Raw genomic sequence first — 27,207 nt, 5'->3', positions numbered from 1 at the left:
GTGTGCAGCATTTGTTTTGATTTTTTGGAGCTTGAACTTAATACTGTGGGAAGGGTATTTGGTGGTTTACAAATGGGAGTTGGGTGTGATTTTTGTTTGTAGGTTTTAGGTGATGGGAACCTTTAACCTGACTATGTACCATGGTGGTAGATTTGGGTATGACAATGGTACATTGGAGTATATAGGGGGAGAAAGGACTGTGATCGAAGATGTTGATATGGATTAGTGGTCTCTTTCTGAGGCATATGCTGAGGTGGGACAGTTTGGGTACACAAAGGAAAAAATCTTAGCTTTCTGGTATAAGGACCCAAGTTCTGAATGGTTAGAGAACAATTTAAAGTTATTTGAGGGAGACAGAGATGCCATTGATATGTGTAAAATAGCGGGGAAGAGGGGTCATGTCGATCTGTACGTGGTCCATAAGGTTGAGGTTGATGAAGAGTTTCCTGAAGTAGGGTTTCTTGATGTTAGAGGCCCAGGTGAACAGGTTCAGGAGGCGGAGAGGGCCAATGATGAAGAGAAAAATAATCAGAAATAGCTGGTGATTTATCAGGGTGATAGGGGTCAGGAGGTGGAAAGGGCCAATACAGAGGCAGTTAAAGCGGGAGATAAGCTGAACCCGGATGAGCAGGTTAAATTGAATAGTGATGAGGATTTCACTCCATCTGATGGTGAGGTTGACAGTGCAGATGATGTGATGTTTACAGATAGTGAAGAGGAGTATGATGATGAGAGCGGATTTGATGAAGTAAGAGGTGGGACGGATGGTGATCGGGTTGAAAAAGGGAAAGGGGTTGCAGGAGGTGATTTCAGTGATGAGGAAGGTTCAATAGTGATGAAGTTGATGTGGATTATGAAGTGGGTCGTGGTTCAGAGAAAGAGGACAGCGTGGATGATGATAACAACAAAGCAATTAGATATCCGATCCATAAAGATGTGAAAAACATGACAAGGTACAAATGGGAAGTTGGAACTGTGTTTGCTTCAAGGGAGGAATTCAAGGACACTTTAACAGCTTATGCAGTGCAAACAAGAAGGGGACTGAGGTATGCGAAACTTGACTTGGTCAGGGTGAGGGCTGTTTGTCAAGAGGGTTGCCCGTTTTGGTTATACACAGCAAAAATGAGTGAGGAGAAGACTTGGCAGCTGAGGTCAATGAACCTTAAGCATACTTGTGGCCAGTCACATAGGGTAGGGATACTGCATACTGATTGGCTGAGTATAGCATTTGGGAAGAAAGTGGAAGGTAACCCAGAGGTGAAGATAAAGGATCTGGTCAACAAGGCACAAAGGAAATAGAATTTGACAGTGACAACTTCAATGGCAGCAAGGTCTAGACAAGCTGCATTGGATGAGATTCAGGGAGCTTACCGGAAGCAGTACAAAAGGATTGCTGACTACTGCTCCGAGCTGCTACGTGCTAATCCAGGGTCCTCAGTGATGCTCAAGGTACAGAGGTCCCCTGATTTTGAGGTTGAGGACCAGCACCAGGGGTTAAACAATTACTACATTTTTCAAAGGGTATATATGTGCCTAGCTGCTTACAAGAAGAGCTTCCTGTAGTGTAGAAAGTTTGTTGGATTGGATGGCTGTTTTCTAAAGACACCTCAATGGGGGCAGTTGTTGACAGTGATTGGGTGGGATCCCAATGATCAAATGCTTCCAATTGCCTACGCCGTTGTGGAGGCAGAGACTAAAGACACCTGGAAGTGGTTTCTCCAGCTGCTCATTGACGACTTTGGAGCTGAGGTCATTGGGAAAACAACCTTCATGTCTGATCAGCAGAAGGTAAATGGTTGGGGTTGCAATTAAAATCTTACATTTGATAAATTTAAATTCTGGATGTTGAAGCTTTTGTCCTTTATTAATGCAGTAATTGTTATGTAACATAATTTTACCTGCTCTATTAGGGTCTCTTACCTGCTTTCGATGAAGTTATTCTAGGAGTGGACCATAGGTTCTGTGTCCGCCATCTTTACAATAACTTTAGGAAGAAATTTCCTGGGTTACACCTGAAGCAGCTGATGTGGAGGTGTGCAAAGGCTACACACTGGAAGGAATGGGAGAAAGAGATGCAAATCATAAGGCAGATCAACGTGGATGCGCACAGACATCTAAACACTATTCCTCCAAGATTTTGGAGCAGGTCCAGGTTTAATTTTCACTCTAAATGTGACACTCTTGTGAACAACATGTGTGAGAGCTTTGATAGTGCAATAGTAGACTCTAGGGAGAAACCTATAGTGTCAATGTTGGAGGACAATAGGGTTTATTTGATGAGTAGGTGGGCTCTTAATAGGAAAAGAATTAAGAACTTTAATGGGACAGTTTTACCTCGGATTAGGCTGAAATTAGAGAGGAAAGGCAGATCAGCTGGTGAGTGGAGGCCTTACTGGTCTGCTGCACAAACATATGAGGTTGTTAATGGTTTGTCACAGCTAAGGCTGAACTTCCAAGGCTTTAAACAAGGAGATAATGAATCTCTTTATGATGCCTGGGAGAGATACAAAGATATGCTAAGAAAATGCCCCTCTGAAATGTTTTCAGAGTGGGTGCAGTTAGACATCTTCTATTATGGGCTTACAGAGAAAGCTCAGATGTCTTTGGACCACTCAGCTGGTGGATCTATACACATGAAAAAGACAATTGAAGAAGCTCAAGAGCTCATTGATACAGTTGCCAGAAATCAGCATCTGTACCTGATGAGTATTTTGGTGAAAAATAAATTTCTCCCAAAACACACAAATCTAACCGGCAAGTGCACCGGGTCGCATCAAGTAATAAAAACTCACGGGAGTGAGGTCGATCCCACAGGGATTGATGGATCAAGCAACTTTAGTGGGTGATTAGTTTAGTCAAGCTAACATTTAGTGATTTGAGTGACAATTGAAGCCAACAGAATGTAAATGACAAGGAAAATTAAAGTGCAGAAAGTAAATTGCATTGAAACTTAAAGAGCAAGAAATGTAAATTGCAAGAATCTTAAATTGCAAGAAATGTAAATTGCATGAAATTAAAAGGGAGTGGGTGCTGGAAATTAAAAGAAAGCAGTAGATCAAGTAATTGGAAAGTTAAATTGCAAGAAGAATAAAGGAAATTAGGTACTGGGATTCATGAAATCAAACACGGAAGTGTAAATGACAATCAAACAGAGAAGTAAAAGATGCAGCAGGTTCAACAGATTTGGAAAATCACTTTAAAATCAAAACAGAGAGCAACTTGGCTCAATTGCAAAATCTAAATGAGAGGTTGAAGATCTCAGGGGTTGGATGAGACTAGAGACCAAGTCTAGATCTCAATTCCTTCCTTGATCCAACAGAGAATAATTGCAGAAGAAAATAGAGAAGAAAGCAGTAAAGAGAGTTTTGATTCAAATCACAATTCACTGAAATTATGCTGACAAGTAAACAGAGAGAATTCTCAAGGTGAGATTGAAACAGAATTTCTTCAATTCTCAACCCAAGATTCAAAAACAAAGAAAAGAAAATTTAAAGAGAGCTCTTGAATCCTCGTGCTCCCTTCTGGAGCCAGCCCCCCCACAAATATGAAAATGATGCCTTATATAGGCTTTACAAAATGGAAATAAAAATGAAATTAAAAACAAATTACAATTAAATGAAATTCCTATTTTATCTATTTCTTGTGCCTTTGAGTGATGATCATTTGGGCCCTTGCTCTTGATGGAATTGGGTTGATAAAGGCCTTGGTTGATTGCTCTTGGAGTTTGGAGAGGAACCGAATTGAACCGGGTTGAGTTTGCAAAAGTTGGACCAAAAGTTGGAGCTAAAGTTAGGGGTCTAACTTTGGCTCCAACTTTTCATAGCAGCCCACAAAACTTGCTGGTATGAACGTTGGTGCCAACGTTAGGGGTCTAACTTTGACCCTAACGTTGGCCTCCCTTATGCACATTTATGGCGCCAACTTTGTCCTCTTGTCATGTTGCCAATTTTATGCCCAATATATACTATCATATATGGTTGGAAAGCTCTGAATGTCAGCTTTCTAACCACCTGGAATCACCTCAATTGGACATCTACAACTCAAGTTATGATCATTTGAAGAGGGCATGGTCGCTGGCTTTGGTGTGCAGCGTTTGAGGTAACGTTAGCCCTCAAACGTTGGCGAAAACGCCAGTTCTGGAGGCTCAAATGTATTGTCCACCCCATACTATTATCCATTGTTGGAAAGCCCTGGATGTCTACTTTCCAATGCCGTTGGGAGCACATCAATTGGAGCTCTACAGCTCGAGTTATACTCCTTTGAAGGTGCAGAGGTCAGTTGGCCTCACTGCAGGTTGCCACCATGTTCGTTTATGCACATTGCGGGGCAGTTTTCTCCCTCAATTTTAGTGTCCACCATGCAGTGCCATATATGCTTGGAAAGCTCTTGATTCCTACTTTCCAATGCTTCTTGAATCACGTCATTTGGAGCTCTGTAGCTCAAGTTATTCTTGTTGGAAGTATACCCCTTATATGCCTTGTGGTGTGTGGCGCCAACGTTAGCCTCAAAGTTAGGGGGCTAACGTTGGCGCAAACGTTGGCCCCTCTCCCTTATGTTTTCATGTGCCAACGTTAGCCTCCAAGTTAGGGGGCTAACGTTGGCGCAAACGTTGGTGCCCAGGGGAGATCTTCTCAAGTTCCAACGTTAGCCTCCAAGTTAGGGGGCTAACGTTGGGGCTAACGTTGGCCCTTCTCCCTTTGTCTTCATGTTCCAACGTTAGCCTCCAAGTTAGGGGGCTAACGTTGGCGCAAACGTTGGATGGCCAGGGAGGAAAATTCAAGTTCCAACGTTAGCCTCCAAGTTAGGGGGCTAACGTTGGGGCTAACTTCATGCTTCCTGGTTCAATTTCACTTATTCCTTTGTCCTCTCTTCACTTCTAGCCATTCCTTCTTGCTTCACCCTTTCTCCAAGCCTTCTTCACCTATCATTAATCAACCAATCACATCAAAGCTATGCTCAAAATCATGAGATATTCATTCTTTCATAATATGTGACAATTTTAGCATAAAACCTCATGAAATAGCATGAATTCATACATGGTTGATTAAATCAAAGGAAGCATGAAAATCTACCCACTTGGCTTGCTTATGGCTCAAGAAAGTGCATAAAACCTATTGAAAACAAAGGAAAAAGGCATAGAAAAACATGACATGATGACATGTCAACACAACACCAAACTTAAACCTTGCTTGTCCCCAAGCAAGAAAAGAATCATGCAGTAAAGATTGACAATCCAAGGTAAGAAGAATAGCAACTCAATGTTCATGGTAAGCTAGTTTTCTAAGCATGCTATAATCACAAAAGAAATGTAAATGATTGATGCTTCCATCTAGCTCAATTTATGAAATCTTTCTTTTATATTTCTTCCTTGAAACAAGCTTTTGAATTTTTTTTATTTAGCTTCTCCTTTTGGGTGCTTTGCCCCATGAGTTGATAACAAAGCTACGACTTCTAAATGCTTTGTTTTCAAGTATTACCACTTGATACATAAGCACCACAAGCATTTGATTAGAGGACTTCATTAAGCTCATTTTTCTTTTCTTTTCTTAACTCTCTAATCATTGATGCTCAGAGCCTTGAGCCTTGAGGGAGTGCTTTTGCACTTTGAGCCTAGCCTTGACTTCTAAGTGTTTTGTTTTCAAGCATTTGGCTTGATACATAAACACCACAAGTACTTAGCAAATAAATTGCCATTGGTACTCAGAGCCTTCAGCTTTCTCACTCTTTCCCTTTTTCTTTTCTCGCTTTATTTTTGCATTTGCTTCTTCAAGGTTTTCATGATATTCAAAAGATTTCACAAAATGTCCTAGATGAAAACTTCAATTAAATAAAATCTAATGCAATTAAGCAACAATCAAACATACTAGCTTACCAATACTTTTATGCACATGCTAAAATCTTCTTTAATGCCTTGTTTGTTTATGATCATGATACTTTGTTGCTTTTGAATTCACAAAACTCAAGTTGGTATTCACAATGACACAGCACCATGTTGCAAATTAAAAATCAACTATGCCTTTTCATACACACATGCATACAGAGAAGGTAAAGACAATTATGCAGTTTATAGTGCTTGAAACAAATGAGAGGAAAAAGAACTTTACAACCTTGTAGTTCATCTTCTCTATTGTTGTCATTTTCTTCCCATTCTCCTCCTTCCATACCAAACTCAGAATGCTTGCTCATCCTCAAGCAACTATTAGAACCGTGGCTATGGGGCTAAGATGGATCATGAATGTCTTACACAAGAAATGTTAGTAGTACATGTGTTTCAAGCAAGCAAAATTAAAGATAATAATCAAGGCACAAGAGACAGAGACATTGTGATTGCAAGCTTAAGAAGGTGAGCATAATACTTTGCATAAAGAATAAGTGGCACACCAAACTTAATGTGACACTTTCACTTGGAATCAATGCAAGTATCCAGTAAAGATTTGAAGCAAACTGTGTTGCATAGCAACACCAAACTTAGAATGCAATCCTATGTCAATTTATTTGAACTAAAACTAAACAAAAGAAACTGTTATATGTTAAATACAATCACCAAATGAAGAGTCTGTTATGAATAAGGATGTCTTGGTGATGTATTAACAATAACAGTTAATGAAGGAAAGCATTAAAAACAAGTAAATAAATGAAACAAAGGGAAAATAAAAATTATCCAACTAAGAAGAAAAATAACACTGTAAAAGGCAATATGATTATGCAGACAAGTGATGTTGCTGGACTGGTTTGCATAGAAAAATAGGTGGCACACCAAACTTAGAATCTTGGTGTGTCACTTTCATGTAAAATTGATGCAATCATCCATGAAAATGGAAAACAGTTTGTTGCAGGGCAACACCAAACTTAGAATGTAATCATATGCCAATTTATTGAAATTTAAACGAAGCAAGGAGAAGAATTGTACCTACTGTCTACCTGTTCTTTACTTTCTTCCTTTTCTTCCAATTTGTTAAGAGAAATGACTTCAAAGGAGGAGAAGTTTCAGCTAGTGCCCCTTGTCTTGGTCTCTCCTCAGCAAGCTTCCTTGTGAAATTGGCTTGATTGATCTTGCTTGCTGGATCAGGGGGAGGATTGTTTGCAGTTGACTTTCTCATGAACGTTGTCCTTGGTGTCTTGGTCACAATCCTCTTCTTGGTGCTTTTGTTAAATGCCTTCACTTCTTGGATGTCAAGACATGGTTGCTGTGTGATTATTGGAGTGATTTCTTCAATTAGGGCCTCTTGTATTGGTGGTTCCATGAACTCCTCCTTTATGTACTTTTCTGCTTCACTTGAGTTTGGAATGACTTCTTCACTTTCTTGCTCCTCCACTTCCTCTTTTACACTCATCAATTGGCCTTCATTTTTCTTGCTCAGTGGTTCTAAGCTCCTCCTTATTTTCTCTACTTCTTCATTCATATTTTTGAAGACAGCCTCTTGCCTTTTTTCGAATATTTGTGCTTCTTTCGCATATTTTTCGAGCTTGGACTCAAGCTCTGAAAGCCTTGAGTGGTTCATGGAAGTTTGTGGAGGTTGTGAGTGTTCAGGTTCTTTTGTCACCTCAAGTGTAGTTTCATTTTCAACCTCCTCATTCTTTATTGAAAGTTCACTTGATGCAGTAGCCTCCTCATCTTGTTTTTCCACTTCCTCACTCACAAATTGGTCTTCATCTTCACTGTTTGATGGTTCTAAGTCCCCCCTTGATTGCTCTGAGGACTCATTCATCTTCTTGAATACGAATTCTTTCCAAGATGGGGATTTTGTGTGTATTTCCACTAGTTTTCTCTGTATTTCAATGGCTTCAAGGTATTCCTCATCTGTAAATACAAGGGATGAAGGTTGAGAGTAATTCTGGTGACGTGAATGTGTTGTGGTGAAGTTGTGTTGAGGGGTGTGAAATGAGTTGTGTGATTGATGGGACGACTGGTATGGACTTTGGAGGAAACTTTGTGTTGAGGCATAATTAAGTGATGAAGAACTTTCAAATGAGAAACTGGGACGTGAGGGTGGATGCTTTTCCATTCTTTGGCGATGCTTCCATCTTCCATGAGGATAATGATATGAATCATTTTGTGGTGGTGGTTGGTATCCCATATGATTTTCTTTCTCATCTTGTGGTTCTGAAGCATGGCTCCATGAATTGGAGAGCCCAGAATTTGAAGTTTCTTGGTGATATTCCCATCCATCATTAGAGATTGGTGATGGTGGGTGATATCCCATAGAATTTGTTTGATCATAAGATGAGTTGAACTCCATTTGAGTTTTGCAAAACACAACACCAAGGAGAATTGAAATTCATATCTCAGAGATGAATTTCTTAGTGAGGCAATAACTCAAACACCTTGGTTTCAACTTAGAGCAGAGAACAAAAACAAAGAAAATGCTTAATCTAGACTTCTCACCCACTTAATCATTGTTGATCTAATCAATCCCCGGCAACGGCGCCAAAAACTTGATGAGTATTTTGGTGAAAAATAAATTTCTCCCAAAACACACAAATCTAACCGGCAAGTGCACCGGGTCGCATCAAGTAATAAAAACTCACGGGAGTGAGGTCGATCCCACAGGGATTGATGGATCAAGCAACTTTAGTGGGTGATTAGTTTAGTCAAGCTAACATTTAGTGATTTGAGTGACAATTGAAGCCAACAGAATGTAAATGACAAGGAAAATTAAAGTGCAGAAAGTAAATTGCATTGAAACTTAAAGAGCAAGAAATGTAAATTGCAAGAATCTTAAATTGCAAGAAATGTAAATTGCATGAAATTAAAAGGGAGTGGGTGCTGGAAATTAAAAGAAAGCAGTAGATCAAGTAATTGGAAAGTTAAATTGCAAGAAGAATAAAGGAAATTAGGTACTGGGATTCATGAAATCAAACACGGAAGTGTAAATGACAATCAAACAGAGAAGTAAAAGATGCAGCAGGTTCAACAGATTTGGAAAATCACTTTAAAATCAAAACAGAGAGCAACTTGGCTCAATTGCAAAATCTAAATGAGAGGTTGAAGATCTCAGGGGTTGGATGAGACTAGAGACCAAGTCTAGATCTCAATTCCTTCCTTGATCCAACAGAGAATAATTGCAGAAGAAAATAGAGAAGAAAGCAGTAAAGAGAGTTTTGATTCAAATCACAATTCACTGAAATTATGCTGACAAGTAAACAGAGAGAATTCTCAAGGTGAGATTGAAACAGAATTTCTTCAATTCTCAACCCAAGATTCAAAAACAAAGAAAAGAAAATTTAAAGAGAGCTCTTGAATCCTCGTGCTCCCTTCTGGAGCCAGCCCCCCCACAAATATGAAAATGATGCCTTATATAGGCTTTACAAAATGGAAATGAAAATGAAATTAAAAACAAATTACAATTAAATGAAATTCCTATTTTATCTATTTCTTGTGCCTTTGAGTGATGATCATTTGGGCCCTTGCTCTTGATGGAATTGGGTTGATAAAGGCCTTGGTTGATTGCTCTTGGAGTTTGGAGAGGAACCGAATTGAACCGGGTTGAGTTTGCAAAAGTTGGACCAAAAGTTGGAGCTAAAGTTAGGGGTCTAACTTTGGCTCCAACTTTTCATAGCAGCCCACAAAACTTGCTGGTATGAACGTTGGTGCCAACGTTAGGGGTCTAACTTTGACCCTAACGTTGGCCTCCCTTATGCACATTTATGGCGCCAACTTTGTCCTCTTGTCATGTTGCCAATTTTATGCCCAATATAGACTATCATATATGGTTGGAAAGCTCTGAATGTCATCTTTCTAACCCACTTGGAATCATTTCAATTGGACATCTACAACTCAAGTTATGATCATTTGAAGAGGGCATGGTCGCTGGCTTTGGTGTGCAGCGTTTGAGGTAACGTTAGCCCTCAAACGTTGGCGAAAACGCCAGTTCTGGAGGCTCAAATGTATTGTCCACTGATGCCAAGGCATCTTAGGCTAGTTTCACTAGCCTTTTTCTTTTATTTTTAGTTGTTTTATGCATTTTCTTGAGCCTTAAGTAATCATTTTGGCCAAATAGTCATGCTTGTCTTAAATCATTCAAACATGAAGATTTTTATGCAAATTCCATGAGTTTTTAGTTATATTCCTTGAATGCTATGAATGGAAGAATTCTCATGAATTTTAGCAAGACTTTGATGCAACTGTTTGGATGATTTCAGGGAAGAAGAGGCTAGGCAAGGAAGCAACAAAATCAATAAAGGAAGCTTGAATATCACATGTGGAGTTTAAGTTCCAGTTTAAGCCTAAACTGGAGCTTAAACGCCAAAAATCATGAAGGATAAGAAATGCTGGAAATGAAGTTTAACCTCCAGTTTGACCTCAAACTGGAGGTTAAACGCCAGAATGGAAGGTCTCACCAAAGAAGCATTTCCACGTTTAACCTCCAGTTTGACCTCAAACTGGAGGTTAAACGCCAGAATAATAATGCCACTCAGGAAGGAGTTCCACGTTTAACCTCCAGTTTGACCTCAAACTGGAGGTTAAACGTGTTCGACACCTCCAGGGCTACCATTCTAAGCTTCCACGTTTAACCTCCAGTTTGACCTCAAACTGGAGGTTAAACGTGTTCGACCTCCAGGGCTGCCCTTCCTTTATCCACGTTTAAGCTTCAGTTTAACCTTAAACTGAAGCTTAAACGTGTTATATGGAACAGCTTGACCATGCCTTCTTCAAACATAAATAACTTGAGCTACAAAACTCCAAATGAGGTGATTCAAAATGCATTGGAAAGAAGACATCTAGAGCTTTCCAAGAATATATGGCATGCATGGTGGATACTAAAAATTGAGGGAGAAAACAGCCCCGTAATGTGCATAGAAGAGCATAGTACCAACATGCAATCAGGCCAGCTGACCTCTTCACCTTCCATGGAGTATAACTCGAGTTGTAGAGATCCAATTGAGGTGCTTCCAGTTGCGTTAGAAAGCTGACATCCATAGCTTTCCAACGAGGTATAATAGTCTATATTTGGCATCAAATTGGCAAGGTTGACAAGAGAACAAAGTGACGACTCAAGAAAGGGGGGTGCAACATTTGAGTGTAGTTTAATGGATCATTATCCTTTTTGGATCAATTATGTCACTCAGCCCTTCAAGCAAGCAAGGCCCATCAACAACACCAAATCAAGGCCACAAGAATCATCTAGAATAGTTTATTTTCATTTGATTGTAATTTGCTTTGAATTTCATTTTCATTTTGTAATTTAGGGAGCCTATTTAAAGGCCTTAGTTTCTGCATTTGAGAGGAGGGGATTGAGGGGGAATCCAGCCCCTGAGGGGGAGAACTTTGGATCATTTTCTTTTAGTTTTGTAATTGAATTCAGAGCTATGACTCACTAAACCCCTTTCATTGGGTTAGGGAGCTCTATTGTAATTCAATGAATCAATAATAGTTTATCTTCTTCTTCAATCTTTTCTCTTGAATTTTGTTAGAAAGCTTCTCGATCTAATTCCATTGGGTAGTTGTCTTGGGAAAGAAACTACCCATAATTGGAATCCTTCGGAACCTTGGGAAAGGAATGGAGGATTCATGCTAGAGAAGCTTTCTCACAGTGAATTGGATTGGGGTTTGGATGGATATTGTGACATGTAATCCTACCAAATTGTGGTTCATGAAACTGTGTGGTAAAATCAGTGATCGAGCATCATCTCTTCTTATGAACATTTAAACCAAGGGATTGGGAATTTGTTTGTTTTTAGAGAGAATTGGTGAGCCAAGGGATTGGGATCCAATCATATAAGATTGCCAAGCAAAATTTAATGAACGCATTGGTTGAGGAAGAGATAAACATGTTTTGATTCGGAGATCTCAATATCTCCTATAACCCAATGAATTCCCCATTTCTGATCTACCACTTTCTCTTTACATTCTGCAATTAAATTCATGCAATCACCCCATCCCTTTTAATTTCAGCAATTTAGCTTCTCGCTCTTTAATTCATGCAATTTTACATTCCACAATTCTCATCTAAATTTTGATTCCGCTCAACTAGAACATACTTCTAATCCGAATTGCTCACTCAACCAATCCTTGTGGGATTCGACCTCACTCTATTGTGAGTTTTTACTTGACGATAACCGGTGCACTTGCCGGAAGGAATTTTGCCGATCGTGCAATTTCCTAAATCGTAGCATAACAAGTTTATGCGCATCAAGTTTATGGCGCCGTTGCCGGGGATTGGTTTTCGATTGACAATTCTCAAATTGGAAGTTAACTAGATTGAGCAATTTTTCTTTTCTTTTGTTAATAGTTTTTGTTTCAGTTTATTACTGCTAATTTCTGCAGATTTTAATTTGTTTTCTTTGCTTATTCACTTGTTAGCATACTAACCACTAGCTGTTTGTGATATTGCCTCACTATGGGATTTCCACTATCTTTGGATGAGTATTGTTTGAGACTAAGCACATTGCAAAAATGAAAGGAGTATCCATCATCTTTTGGTCAATCAAAATCCATGAGAAACTCTCCACCACCACAGAATGATTCATGTTATTATGCTCATGGTGGGTGGGAGTATCAGGAACAGGAAACGGGGTACTTCCCAGAGCCACAAAATGGTCCATGTTTTGGTGAATTTGAACACTACTCAAGTTGTGGCTGGGAAGATCAAAACCAAAGAGATTTCACTTATTCACACCCCATTCATCAAGAGCCATCACCTCTGAATTATCCAACCTCACCTCCTAGTTTTACATATCCAAATTCTTCATCACTTGAGCAATTCTCAGCACAAAATTCCTTCTCAAATTCATACAATTCATTTCACTATCCACAAGACTCATTCCACTACACACAAGAGTCATACCACTACCAACACGCCAACCAAAGACTCTATCAACCCACACAAAACACATACTCCCAGCCACCATATCACAGCCAAGATAATCAACCTCATCAACCTAATCCGAACCAACAATTTCAAGATCAATTAAACAGGATAGAAGGAATGCTTGCAACCATGAGTCAAGACATAACCGATTTGAAAGGCTTTAAGGAAGAATTGATATCCAACTTACAAAATCAAGGTGCTGCCATTCAAAAGCTAGAAGCACAAATTGGATATCTATCAAAGCAAATCCCTACCCACAATTCTTCTAGTGAGACCATGGCAAACCCAAGGGAGGAATCAGAAGAACAAGAAAGGGAGAAAGTCAATCAAGGGAGATCACACTCCAATGACACAGAGAGTTGCAAAGAGGAAGGGTTCATTGAACCACAAATTCAGGAAGCTTTTGATGAACAGGATACTCCAACTGTCCAACAACAACCAAGTTCTGAGATCAAGGATGTGAAGGCAGTAGAAACAAGCACCAAAATGAGGATTGTGACCGAGAAACAAAGGACCATATCCATGAAGAAGAGAAGGTCGAAGAACAATCCAACTCCTGAGCCAACAAGCAAGTTCACTCAAGCCAATCACAAGGGAAAGCTTGCTGGAAAGAAGCATTCACAACAAGGGGCACTAACTAGCTCCTTTATCCACTTGAAGTCATTCCTCTTAACAAACTGGAGGAAGAGGAAGAAAGTCAAGAACAGCATGTCAAGCTAATGACGTTAAAGAAGCGCTTGTTGGGAGGCAACCCAACCAAAGGTAGTTTTTCTTTTCTAGTTATTTCAATAAAAGAGTTAAGTAGATTTATCTGTATTGCAAGGAGCTAAGTTTGGTGTTGCACACCAAAACAATTCAAGGGTGAATGTGAGATTCTAAGTTTGGTGTTCCACCAAAAACTTCATTAAAAGCACATTTCTACCTCAGCATGACTAGTCACTAGCTCCAACCAATCAGGGAAACTACTTAAACAATAGTTTAATTTCTAGTTCATAGTTTCTTTTTCTAGTTCATAGTTATTTTCTTAATAAAAGCACATGAGGTTTTCTGCATATGATCCAAATTGCTGCATATGGCAAGGAACTAAGTTTGGTGTTCACACACCAATCTAAGTTCAGAGGCCTACAAACATACATGCATGCTAACCAAAGTGCTTGGGGAACAAGCAACTTCTAATAGCTTTGCAGGAAGACAATCAATCTCATGGAAGGAATATACATCATCATCAAAGAGAACACCAAGGCTAGGAAGGATGATGAACAACAAAGAAGATGCTAAAAGGTTGTATTGTCACTTAATTGCTTGTACTTTGAATTGCTGATATTGGAAGTTTGCATGCACCCCTGCTTTAAGTTTGAGTCATTGCAGTTTTTGTTTGTCTGTTTGTTTAATTTCCAAATAAGTGATAGTCTAAGTGTCTGGATAAACTTCACTTGCTTAAATGTATGCTTGCCATGCTTGTTCTGTTTCCATAAAATAAAAGAAATGTTTGAACAAAAGTAACTCAATTCCATTTGGTAAGAAATCAAATAAGATTAAGTGGTGGTATGCATGTTTGATTGAATAGTCAGCTCACTAAGAAATAAAGTTAGAATTGTCACTTTTAGTGGAAATTAGGATGCTGTCTATGGATCTTGATGAATAAATGTCTTTGGCCATGAAAAAGAAAGAAAAAGAAGAAGAAAAAGCCACTGAAAAAGGGCAACCAAAAAGCAAAAAAATTGAGAAAACAAGCTAGGCACCAATGGTTTGAACTTCTGAGACAAATGCCTGTGGTGTTTATGTATTAAGGATATGCTTGGATGAATAGGTTCTGAGGAGTGTTTCAACACTTGGTAACTTGGGTTAACTAACCCGGGATTATCAACCAAAAGTCCATTATCAAGAGCAACCTAAATACAAAACATTTAGTCACACAAAGAGGTGCTGGGCACCAATGTCTCAAGAAGAAATGTGAACTAAAATGCCTGTAGTGGATATGTGTAGTGCACTAATAAGAAAAAGAAAATGCCAAAGGCTTGAGCAACACATGACACTGAGCAACAAGGAGCAAATAAGCTCAAATAAAAAGAAAAACAAAGAAAAGAAACTTGCCAAGGATATGTGAATAACAAGAGGCCATAAGCAGTGTTTTAGTGGAAACATAAAAAGTGACTTTCTTACCTAAGAAACAATAAAGTGATGCTGCAACAACTTTCTGCATGAACACCCCATTAATCAATGTCAATTACTTACTGATATGGCTAATGAATTTACTTTCTGTTTCATTCTTTCTTCTCAATAATTCAGAACTTGCTTGGGGACAAGCAAGGATTAAGTTTGGTGTTGTGATGCCAAGGCATCTTAGGCTAGTTTCACTAGCCTTTTTCTTTTATTTTTAGTTGTTTTATGCATTTTCTTGAGCCTTAAGTAATCATTTTGGCCAAATAGTCATGCTTGTCTTAAATCATTCAAACATGAAGATTTTTATGCAAATTCCATGAGTTTTTAGTTATATTCCTTGAATGCTATGAATGGAAGAATTCTCATGAATTTTAGCAAGACTTTGATGCAACTGTTTGGATGATTTCAGGGAAGAAGAGGCTAGGCAAGGAAGCAACAAAATCAATAAAGGAAGCTTGAATATCACATGTGGAGTTTAAGTTCCAGTTTAAGCCTAAACTGGAGCTTAAACGCCAAAAATCATGAAGGATAAGAAATGCTGGAAATGAAGTTTAACCTCCAGTTTGACCTCAAACTGGAGGTTAAACGCCAGAATGGAAGGTCTCACCAAAGAAGCATTTCCACGTTTAACCTCCAGTTTGACCTCAAACTGGAGGTTAAACGCCAGAATAATAATGCCACTCAGGAAGGAGTTCCACGTTTAACCTCCAGTTTGACCTCAAACTGGAGGTTAAACGTGTTCGACACCTCCAGGGCTACCATTCTAAGCTTCCACGTTTAACCTCCAGTTTGACCTCAAACTGGAGGTTAAACGTGTTCGACCTCCAGGGCTGCCCTTCCTTTATCCACGTTTAAGCTTCAGTTTAACCTTAAACTGAAGCTTAAACGTGTTATATGGAACAGCTTGACCATGCCTTCTTCAAACATAAATAACTTGAGCTACAAAACTCCAAATGAGGTGATTCAAAATGCATTGGAAAGAAGACATCTAGAGCTTTCCAAGAATATATGGCATGCATGGTGGATACTAAAAATTGAGGGAGAAAACAGCCCCGTAATGTGCATAGAAGAGCATAGTACCAACATGCAATCAGGCCAGCTGACCTCTTCACCTTCCATGGAGTATAACTCGAGTTGTAGAGATCCAATTGAGGTGCTTCCAGTTGCGTTAGAAAGCTGACATCCATAGCTTTCCAACGAGGTATAATAGTCTATATTTGGCATCAAATTGGCAAGGTTGACAAGAGAACAAAGTGACGACTCAAGAAAGGGGGGTGCAACATTTGAGTGTAGTTTAATGGATCATTATCCTTTTTGGATCAATTATGTCACTCAGCCCTTCAAGCAAGCAAGGCCCATCAACAACACCAAATCAAGGCCACAAGAATCATCTAGAATAGTTTATTTTCATTTGATTGTAATTTGCTTTGAATTTCATTTTCATTTTGTAATTTAGGGAGCCTATTTAAAGGCCTTAGTTTCTGCATTTGAGAGGAGGGGATTGAGGGGGAATCCAGCCCCTGAGGGGGAGAACTTTGGATCATTTTCTTTTAGTTTTGTAATTGAATTCAGAGCTATGACTCACTAAACCCCTTTCATTGGGTTAGGGAGCTCTATTGTAATTCAATGAATCAATAATAGTTTATCTTCTTCTTCAATCTTTTCTCTTGAATTTTGTTAGAAAGCTTCTCGATCTAATTCCATTGGGTAGTTGTCTTGGGAAAGAAACTACCCATAATTGGAATCCTTCGGAACCTTGGGAAAGGAATGGAGGATTCATGCTAGAGAAGCTTTCTCACAGTGAATTGGATTGGGGTTTGGATGGATATTGTGACATGTAATCCTACCAAATTGTGGTTCATGAAACTGTGTGGTAAAATCAGTGATCGAGCATCATCTCTTCTTATGAACATTTAAACCAAGGGATTGGGAATTTGTTTGTTTTTAGAGAGAATTGGTGAGCCAAGGGATTGGGATCCAATCATATAAGATTGCCAAGCAAAATTCAATGAACGCATTGGTTGAGGAAGAGATAAACATGTTTTGATTCGGAGATCTCAATATCTCCTATAACCCAATGAATTCCCCATTTCTGATCTACCACTTTCTCTTTACATTCTGCAATTAAATTCATGCAATCACCCCATCCCTTTTAATTTCAGCAATTTAGCTTCTCGCTCTTTAATTCATGCAATTTTACATTCCACAATTCTCATCTAAATTTTGATTCCGCTCAACTAGAACATACTTCTAATCCGAATTGCTCACTCAACCAATCCTTGTGGGATTCGACCTCACTCTATTGTGAGTTTTTACTTGACGATAACCGGTGCACTTGCCGGAAGGAATTTTGCCGATCGTGCAATTTCCTAAATCGTAGCATAACAAGTTTATGCGCATCATCCACCCCATACTATTATACATTGCTGGAAAGCCCTGGATGTCTACTTTCCAATGCCGTTGGAAGCGCATCAATTGGAGCTCTACAGCTCGAGTTATACTCCTTTGAAGGTGCAGAGGTCAGTTGGCCTCACTGCAGGTTGCCACCATGTTCGTTTATGCACATTGCGGGGCAGTTTTCTCCCTCAATTTTAGTGTCCACCATGCAGTGCCATATATGCTTGGAAAGCTCTTGATTCCTACTTTCCAATGCTTCTTGAATCACCTCATTTGGAGCTCTGTAGCTCAAGTTATTCTTGTTGGAAGTATACCCCTTATATGCCTTGTGGTGTGTGGCGCCAACGTTAGCCTCAAAGTTAGGGGGCTAACGTTGGCGCAAACGTTGGCCCCTCTCCCTTATGTTTTCATGTGCCAACGTTAGCCTCCAAGTTAGGGGGCTAACGTTGGCACAAACGTTGGTGCCCAGGGGAGATCTTCTCAAGTTCCAACGTTAGCCTCCAAGTTAGGGGGCTAACGTTGGGGCTAACGTTGGCCCTTCTCCCTTTGTCTTCATGTTCCAACGTTAGCCTCCAAGTTAGGGGGCTAACGTTGGCGCAAACGTTGGATGGCCAGGGAGGAAAATTCAAGTTCCAACATTAGCCTCCAAGTTAGGGGGCTAACGTTGGGGCTAACTTCATGCTTCCTGGTTCAATTTCACTTATTCCTTTGTCCTCTCTTCACTTCTAGCCATTCCTTCTTGCTTCACCCTTTCTCCAAGCCTTCTTCACCTATCATTAATCAACCAATCACATCAAAGCTATGCTCAAAATCATGAGATATTCATTCTTTCATAATATGTGACAATTTTAGCATAAAACCTCATGAAATAGCATGAATTCATACATGGTTGATTAAATCAAAGGAAGCATGAAAATCTACCCACTTGGCTTGCTTATGGCTCAAGAAAGTGCATAAAACCTATTGAAAACAAAGGAAAAAGGCATAGAAAAACATGACATGATGACATGTCATCAGTACCTAAGTAGTGAGTCTTCCAAGAAAGAAGAGGCTAAAACAGTAACTGCTGAACTCAGTCCTGCAGAACAAGTTACTGAATTCAATCAGCAATTAGATTTTCTAACCAAACAGCTAGCCAAATTCAAAGAGATACTACAAGACAAAAGAATGGCTAATATGAATATGGAAGTACAGTTGAAGCAAACAAAACATCAGTTATCGAAACAAATAACAGAAGAGTGCCAAGCAGTTCAATTAAGAAGTGGGAAAACATTAAATACCTCACTTCAGAGCAGCAGAAAGCCAAGAAAAGAACAACTGATAGAGGATGAGCAAAATACTATCCAAAATCCCTCTGAGGACAGTAAGAGCCCAGAGATGAATAACTCTGGCGTTGAAATGCCAGAAACAGGTAGGAAGTTGGCGTCCAACACCAATCAAGCTTCCAACCCTGGCATTCAAACACCAGTGATGGATCAGACACACACAAGTGCTGATAACAACCTCTCTAAAAAGGCTTTCCCAACCACTTCTGTAGGAAATAAACCTGCAGCAACCAAGATTAAGGAGTACAAAGCCAAGATACCTTATCCTCAAAAACTCCGCCAAGAGGAGCAGGATAAGCAATTTGCTCGCTTTGTAGACTATCTCAGGACTCTTGAAATAAAGATTCCGTTTGCAAAGGCACTTGAGCAAATACCCTCTTATTCCAAGTTCATGAAAGATATCTTAAGTCATAAGAAGGACTGGAGAGAAACCGAAAGAGTTCTCCTCACTGAAGAATGCAGTACAGTCATTCTGAAAAGCTTCTCAGAAAAGCTTAAAGATCCCGGGAGCTTTATGATACCATGCATATTAGAGGGTAATTGCACCGAGACAGCTTTATGTGATCTTGGGGTAACCATCAACCTAATCCCTGCATCCACCATCAAAAAGCTTGGCTTGACTGAAGAGGTCAAACCAACCCGCATCTGTCTTCAACTTGCTGATAGCTCCATTAAATACCCATCAGGCATAATTGAGGACATGATTGTCAAGGTTGGGCCATTTGCCTTCCCTACTGACTTTGTAGTGCTGGAAATGGAGGAGTACAAGAGTGCAACTCTCATTCTAGGAAGACCATTCCTAGCAACTGGACGAACCCTCATTGACATCCAAAAAGGGGAGATAACCTTGAGAGTCAATGAGGATGAGTTTAAGTTGAATGTTGTCAAAGCTATGCAACATCCAGACACATCAGACGATTGCCTGAGCGTTGATATTATTGACTCCCTAGTGGAAGAGGTCAATATGACTGAGAGTCTCGAATTAGAGCTAGAGGACATTTTTAAAGATGTTCAGCCTGATCTGGAGGATTCAGAGGAATTGAAAGAGCCTCTGAAACTTCCTCAGGAAGAGGAAAAACCTCCTAAACCCGAGCTCAAACCATTACCACCATCCCTGAAATATGCATTTCTGGGAGAAGGTGACACTTTTCCGGTGATCATAAGCTCTGCTTTAAATCCCCTGGAAGAGGAAGCGCTACTTCAAGTGCTAAGGACAGACAAGACAGCTCTTGGGTGGTCCATAAGTGACCTTAAGGGCATCAGCCCAGCAAGATGCATGCACAAGATCCTATTGGAGGATGATGCTAAGCCAGTGGTTCAACCATAGAGGCGGCTAAATCCAGCCATGAAGGAAGTGGTGCAGAAAGAGGTCACTAAGTTACTAGAGGCTGGGATTATTTATCCTATTTCTGATAGCCCCTGGGTGAGTCCTGTCCATGTTGTCCCTAAGAAGGGAGGTATGACAGTGGTTCATAATAAAAAAAATGAACTGGTTCCTACAAGAACAGTTACAGGGTGGCGTATGTATATTGACTACAGAAGGCTCAATACAGCCACCAGGAAGGATCACTTCCCTTTACCATTCATAGACCAGATGCTAGAAAGACTAGCAGGTCATGAATACTACTGCTTTTTGGATGGCTATTCAAGTTACAACCAAATTGCAGTAGATCCTCAGGACCAAGAGAAAACAGCATTCACATGTCCATCTGGAGTATTTGCATACAGAAGAATGCCTTTTGGTCTGTGCAATGCACCTGCAACCTTTCAGAGGTGCATGCTCTCTATCTTCTCTGATATGGTAGAGAAATTTCTGGAAGTCTTCATGGATGACTTCTCAGTATTTGGAGACTCATTTAGCTCCTGTCTTAACCATCTAGCACTTGTTCTGAAAAGATGCCAAGAGACTAACCTGGTTCTAAATTGGGAAAAATGTCACTTTATGGTGACTGAATAAATTGTCCTTGGGCATAAAATTTCGAACAAGGGAATAGAGGTGGATCAAGCTAAGGTAGAGGTAATTGAAAAATTACCACCACCCACCAATGTTAAGGCAATCAGAAGCTTTCTGGGGCATGTAGGATTCTATAGGATGTTTATAAAGGATTTTTCAAAAATTGCAAAACCTCTGAGCATTCTGCTAGCTGTTGACACGCCATTTATGTTTGACACAGAGTGTCTGCAGGCGTTTGAAACTCTGAAAGCTAAGCTGGTCACAGCACCAGTTATTTCTGCACCAGACTGGACATTACCATTTGAACTAATGTGTGATGCCAGTGACCATGCCATTGGTACAGTACTGGGACAGAGGCATAACAAGCTTCTGCATGTCATTCATTATGCTAGCCGCATTTTAAATGATGCCCAGAAAAAATTACACAACCACAGAAAAAGAGCTGCTTGCAGTGGTTTATGCCATTGACAAGTTTAGATCATGCTTAGTAGGATCAAAAGTGATTGTGTACACTGACCATGCTGCTCTTAAATATCTACTCACAAAGCAGGATTCAAAGCCCAGGCTCATAAGATGGGTGTTGCTTCTGCAAGAGTTTGATATAGAAATAAGAGACCGAAAAGGGACAAGAGAATCAAGTAGCTGATCACCTGTCCCAGATAGAACCAGTAGCAGGAGCATCCCTCCCTCCTACTGAGATCTCTGAAACCTTTCCGGATGAGCAATTATTTGCTATTCAGGAAGCTCTGTGGTTTGTAGACATTGCAAACTATAAGACACAAGGTTCTCCTTTTGTAACCATGGAGAGGAAGCATGAAAAGCTTCTCTCAATACAGAGTCAAACAAAACCCTCACATTTAAACTCTAAGTTTGGTGTTGGGAGGCCACAACCAAACTCTAAGTTTGGTGTTGGGAGGTTCCAACCTTGCTCTGATTATCTGTGAGGCACCATGAGAGCTCATTGTCAAGCTATTGACATTAAAAAAGCGCTTGTTGGGAGGCAACCCAATGTTATTTAATCATATCTATTTTATTTTCTTTTTTTTATTTCGTCATTTATTAGGTTGATGATCATGTGAAGTCACAAAAACTACTGAAAAATAAAAAATAGAATGAAAAGCAGCATTGAAAATAGCACACACTGGAGGAGAGCAGTCTAGCGTTTAAACGCCAGAAACAAGCATCTGTCTGGCGTTTAACGCCAGAAACAAGCACCAAGCTGGCGTTTAATGCCATAAACAAGCATCTGCCTGGGGTTAAACGCCAGAAACAGGCTACATTTGGGCGTTTAACGCCAGAAACAAGCAGCAGTCTGGCGTTAAACGCCAGGATTGCACAGCAAGGGCGTTTTACAGGCCTAATTGGAGCATGGATGTTAAGTCCTTGACCCCACTTGATCTGTGGACCCCACAGGATCCTCTACAGGATCTATGAACCCCACAAGATTCCCTCAGGATCTGTGGACCCCACAGGATCCCCACCTACCTCACCATTCCAATTCAAACCATTTCCCTTCCATACCCACCCATTCAAACTTCTCCTTCTACTCCCTTCTATCTTCTTGTGGTCGAGGACGAGCAAACCTTTTAAGTTTGGTGTGGAAAAAAGCGTTGCTTTTTGTTTTTCCATAACCATTTATGGCACCTAGGCCAGAGAGACCTCTAGAAAGAGGAAAAGGAAGGCAGTTGCTTCCACCTCCGAGTCATGAGAGATGGAGAGGTTCATCTCAAGGGTCCATAGTTCAGTGGTAGAGCATTTGACTGCAGATCAAAGAGCTATAAGGGAGGAGCAACAAAGACAAGGAAGAAACATAGAGGAGCTCAAGAGCACCATTGGTTCTTCAAGAAGAGGAAGATGCCACCCTCATTAAGGTGGACCCATTCCTTAATCTCCTTGTTCTTATTTTCCTGTTTTTCGTTTACTATGCTTCATGTTTAATTATGTTTGTGTCTTTACTATATGATCACTAGTATCTAAGTGTCTATGTCTTAAAGATATGAATGTCCTATGAATCCATCACCTTTCTTAAATGAAAATTGTTTTCTGAAAAAGAAAAAGAAGTACATGAATTTCGAATTTTAAAATAGTTTAATTATTTTGATGTGGTGGCAATACTTTTTGTTTTCTGAAGGAATGCTTGAACAGTGCATATGTCTTTTGAATTTGTTGTTTATGAATGTTAAAATTGTTGGCACTTGAAAGAATGATGAAAAAGGAGAAATGTTATTTGATAATCTGAAAAATCATAAAAATGATTCTTGAAGCAAGAAAAAGCAGTGAAGAACAAAGCTTGCAGAAAAAAATGCGAAAAAAAAGAGAGCAAGAAAAAGAAAAAGCAAGCAGAAAAAGCCAAAAGCTCTTTAAACCAAAAGGCAAGAGCAAAAAGCCAATAGCCCTTAAAACCAAAAGGCAAGGGTAATAAAAAGGATCCAAGGCTTTGAGCATCAGGGGATAGGAGGGCCTAAAGGAATAAAATCCTGGCCTAAGCGGCTAAACCAAGCTGTCCCTAACCATGTGCTTGTGGCGTGAAGGTGTCAAGTGAAAACTTGAGACTGAGCGGTTAAAGTCGAGGTCCAAAGCAAAAATAGAGTGTGCTTAAGAACCCTGAACACCTCTAATTGGGGACTTAAGCAAAGCTAAGTCACAATCTGAAAAGGTTCACCCAGTTATGTGTCTGTGGCATGTATGTATTCGGTGGTAATACGGGAAAATAGAGTGCTTAGGGCCACGGCCAAGACTCATAAAGTAGCTGTGTTCAAGAATCAACATACTGAACTAGAAGAATCAATAACACTATCTGAATTCTGAGTTCCTATAGATACCAATCATTCTGAACTTCAAAAGATAAAGTGAGATGCCAATAGCCCCGCTCATCTAACTAAGACTGATCTTCATAGATGTTTTTAGAAATTCATTGTATATTCTCTTCTTTTTATCCTACTTTGTTTTTAGTTGCTTGGGGACAAGCAACAATTTAATTTTGGTGTTGTGATGAGCGGATAATTTATACGCTTTTTGGCATTATTTTTAGGTAGTTTTTAATATGTTTTAGTCACTTTTTATTATATTTTTATTAATTTTTAAATAAAAATCACATTTCTGGACTTTACTATGATTTTGTGTGTTTTTCTGTAATTTCATGTATTTTCTTGCTGAAATTGAGGGAGCTGAGCAAAAATCTGATTCAGGCTGAAAAAGGACTGCTGATGCTGTTGGATTCTGACCTCTCTACACTCGGAATGGATTTTCTGGAGCTACAGGAGTCCAATTGGCGCGCTTCCAATTGGGTTGGAACGTAGACATCCAGGGCTTTCTATAAATATATAATAGTCCATACTTTGCCCAAGGATAGTCGACGTCAACTGGTGTTCAACGCCAGTTCCATGTTGCAGTCTGGCGTTCAGCGCCAGAAACAAGTTACAAGTTGGAGTTCAACGCCAGAAACAGGTTACAACCTGGCGTTCAACTCCAGAAACAGCCCAGGCACGTGAGAAGCTTAAGTCTCAGCCCCATCACACACCAAGTGGGCCCCAGAAGTGGATTTTTGCACTATCCATCTTAGTTTACTCATTTTCTGTAAACCTAGGTTACTAGTTTATTATTTAAACAACTTTTAGAGACTTATTTTGTACCTCATGACATTTTAGATCTGAACTTTGTACTCCTTGATGGCATGAGTCTCTAAACTCCATTGTTGGGGAAGAGGAGCTCTGCTGTGTCTCAATGAATTAATGCAAGTATTTCTGTTTTTCATTCATCACGCTTGTTTCTATCTAAGATGTTCATTCGCACTTCAATATGATGAACGTGATGATCCGTGACACTCATCACCATTCTCAATCTATGAACGCGTACCTGACAACCACTCCCGTTCTACCTTCGATTGAATGAATGTCTCTTGGATTCCTTAATCAAAATCTTCGTGGTATAAGCTAGAATTCATTGGCAGCATTCTTGAGAATCTGGAAAGTCTAAACCTTGTTTGTGGTATTCCGAGTAGGATTCAGGGATTGAATGACTGTGACAAGCTTCAAACTCACAAAGGTTGGGCATAGTAAAAGACGCAAAAAGACCAACGGATCCTATTCCAGCATGAGTGAGAACCGACAGATGATTAGCCGGGCGGTGACAGCACACCTGGACTATTTTCACTGAGAGGACGGATAGTAGCCATTGACAACAGTGATCCACCAACATACAGCTTGCCATAGGAAGACCTTGCGTGTGTGAAGAAGAAGACAGGGGAAAGCAGAGATTCAGAAGACAAAGCATCTCCAAAACTCCAACATATTCTCCATTACTGCAGAACAAGTATTTATTTCATGCTCTTTTATTTTTCGCAATTCAAACTGATAAATATAATTGATATCCTGACTAAGAATTACAAAATAACCATAGATTGCTTCAAGCAAACAATCTCCGTTGGATTCGACCCTTACTCACGTAAGGTATTACTTGGACGACCCAGTGCACTTGCTGGTTAGTTGTGCGAATTTGTGAGAAATAGTAATATTGACATTGACATACACAATTTCGTGCACCAGTAGCCAGTCCCACTTGTCTAGGAGGGGACAAATCCAAAGGTGCTCAAACTGTGGTGAATCTGGACATAAGAGGGGAGGATGAAAGAAGCCATCCCTGGATGTAAGTGTGTGTATATCATCAACTGCATGTATGTTAGGGTTACAGTTTCATTTTTCTATCAACTGAATTCTTTAATGTCTTTCAGGCCCAACAACCAAGGCAAGTTGCTAGCAAAAGGACCAGAGGAGGAAGGAAGCCTTCATCTATCAAACCTAAAGCCAGATTTAAGGCTTCATCCCAGCCTGACATGTCATCTGCAAGTTGAGGTTTAAGGAGGTCCACCAGGTCTAGAGCAGCATCTCAGCCCCAACCAGCTACCACCTCTTCTCAATCCAACTTAACCCATTCCAGGTCCAAGCCCACATCATCCTCTACTAGGTCCAACAGAAAGCCCACTAGAAGCCTTACACAAGAACCACCAGCACCAAAGGAGAAGGGTGCAGCCAGCTCCAGCCAACCAGCCAGGCCTGTCTCCTTTAGTCACAGAATTCCACTGCATGTATCTCCTAGAAAGCTGAAGCTCATGGCCAAACTTCCACCAAGACTTTGGGGAAAACTTTAGACTGTTCTGAAAATTTGTCTTTTGTGCTATAATTAATGTACTGTTGCTTGGTTTGAGACAATGTTTGTGACACTTTTCTTTTGGTTTTTTGAAAACTAGACAACATGGCTTATGATTAATCTTTCTTAGTGAGCAACAAAGTTGCAGTAGTTTTTTTGAGTGTCTTGGACTATATTTTGTTTAGTCTCCATGTAATGGAATTGATGGTATCCACCATTTGGTGTTATTTTCCTATGCTTATTACTGAATTACACTAGACTGTGTTCTGCCTGATATTATGCTGGTTCTGTTTAATGAATTTTCTTATTTGAGTTGATATGTTACAGAGTTGATTAACAGAACAATTCAGTCACAATTTCCTTGCTAAAATATAAATTTTCCATTCCAATTAATTGTCAAATTACAAGGAGATCATTACACTCACAAAATTAATCAGCAAAACCCTAAACTAAACCCAGATGTTCAGCAAGACCCAGTACATCTCAATTTACATAACTCAGACCCAATCAAAGAAATACAAACTGAACACTAAATTCTCCCCTAATTTCATCAACCATAGTTCAATGGCATCACACACGCTACCCCCTCCCTCTGATTGAACCAAATCTGCGACCAGAAGCAAAACAAAACAACCCATCCAGAAATCCCTAACACTGCAGCAACCTTGAACTTCCACTCAATGTCTCTCACTTTTGCTTTCAGAGCAGCAACTTTTCTCTTCGTCTTTGCAACATGGGGATCCTCACTCTCTGCTTCTGGGTCTGCCCAAAGGAAGAAATCACACTCCTCCTGGATCTGTAACAACCCTTCAGAGTCAGAGCCCAGAACAAACAATACCTTGCCATCACCTACCTACAGAAACTTAAAACCCTAACCTCATAGTAGACATACCCCCAAAATTGTCGCCCAGGGTTGTTCTTCGTTCCCGAAATCCTAAGCACGGATCTCTCTCCATGTCCACACACAAGCTCCCTCTTCTGCGCAGACGACCGACTCCGGCACGACCGTGAGCTCTCGGCAGCCATGGCTCCACTCACCTTCGAAAGCCCTTCCTCCTTCTCTGTCTCGTTAGTTAGGGATGACTTCTCTGATTTAATCCCAACCCTCCCCAAATCAGAACTTTATATAAATAAATAAATAAACAAATAAATTAACTTTATTTATTAAAACCTCTAACTTACAGTAACGGCTAAAGGGCAAAAGTGTCCAAAAATTTTGTTTTCAGGGGGGAAGGACAATTTTAAAGTGTATTAAACGTTCGGGATGATTTTAATAATAGAAAAAGGTCGGAGACGAATTTGATTTTCACCCCTTACCTTAGGGACGATTTCAGTACTTAACCCTTATGTTTATTTCTTTCAATTTATGGTTTAGTTGCTTATTAATTTCTGGTTTATTAAAAAAAATTTT

General features: G+C 39.9%; 1 protein-coding gene across 1 annotated transcript; it reads left to right on the top strand.

Annotated features, from left to right (window-relative positions):
- The first annotated feature begins 1,320 nt into the window (after positions 1-1,320).
- LOC107620669 (uncharacterized) lies at positions 1,321-25,507 on the top strand. The gene is made up of 5 exons (XM_016322799.1): positions 1,321-1,521; positions 1,621-1,788; positions 1,911-2,427; positions 25,196-25,295; positions 25,381-25,507. Exons 1-5 carry the CDS (start codon positions 1,321-1,323, stop codon positions 25,505-25,507), a joined length of 1,113 nt encoding a protein of 370 aa, XP_016178285.1.
- The last annotated feature ends 1,700 nt before the right edge of the window (positions 25,508-27,207 follow it).

This window comes from Arachis ipaensis, chromosome B10 (genome assembly GCF_059453495.1).
Source record: "Arachis ipaensis isolate K30076 ecotype BB chromosome B10, ASM5945349v1, whole genome shotgun sequence".
Classification (NCBI taxonomy): Eukaryota; Viridiplantae; Streptophyta; class Magnoliopsida; order Fabales; family Fabaceae; genus Arachis; species Arachis ipaensis.
The sequence above is the reverse complement of the archived record's forward strand: the minus strand, read 5'-3'. Positions and strand labels throughout refer to the sequence as shown.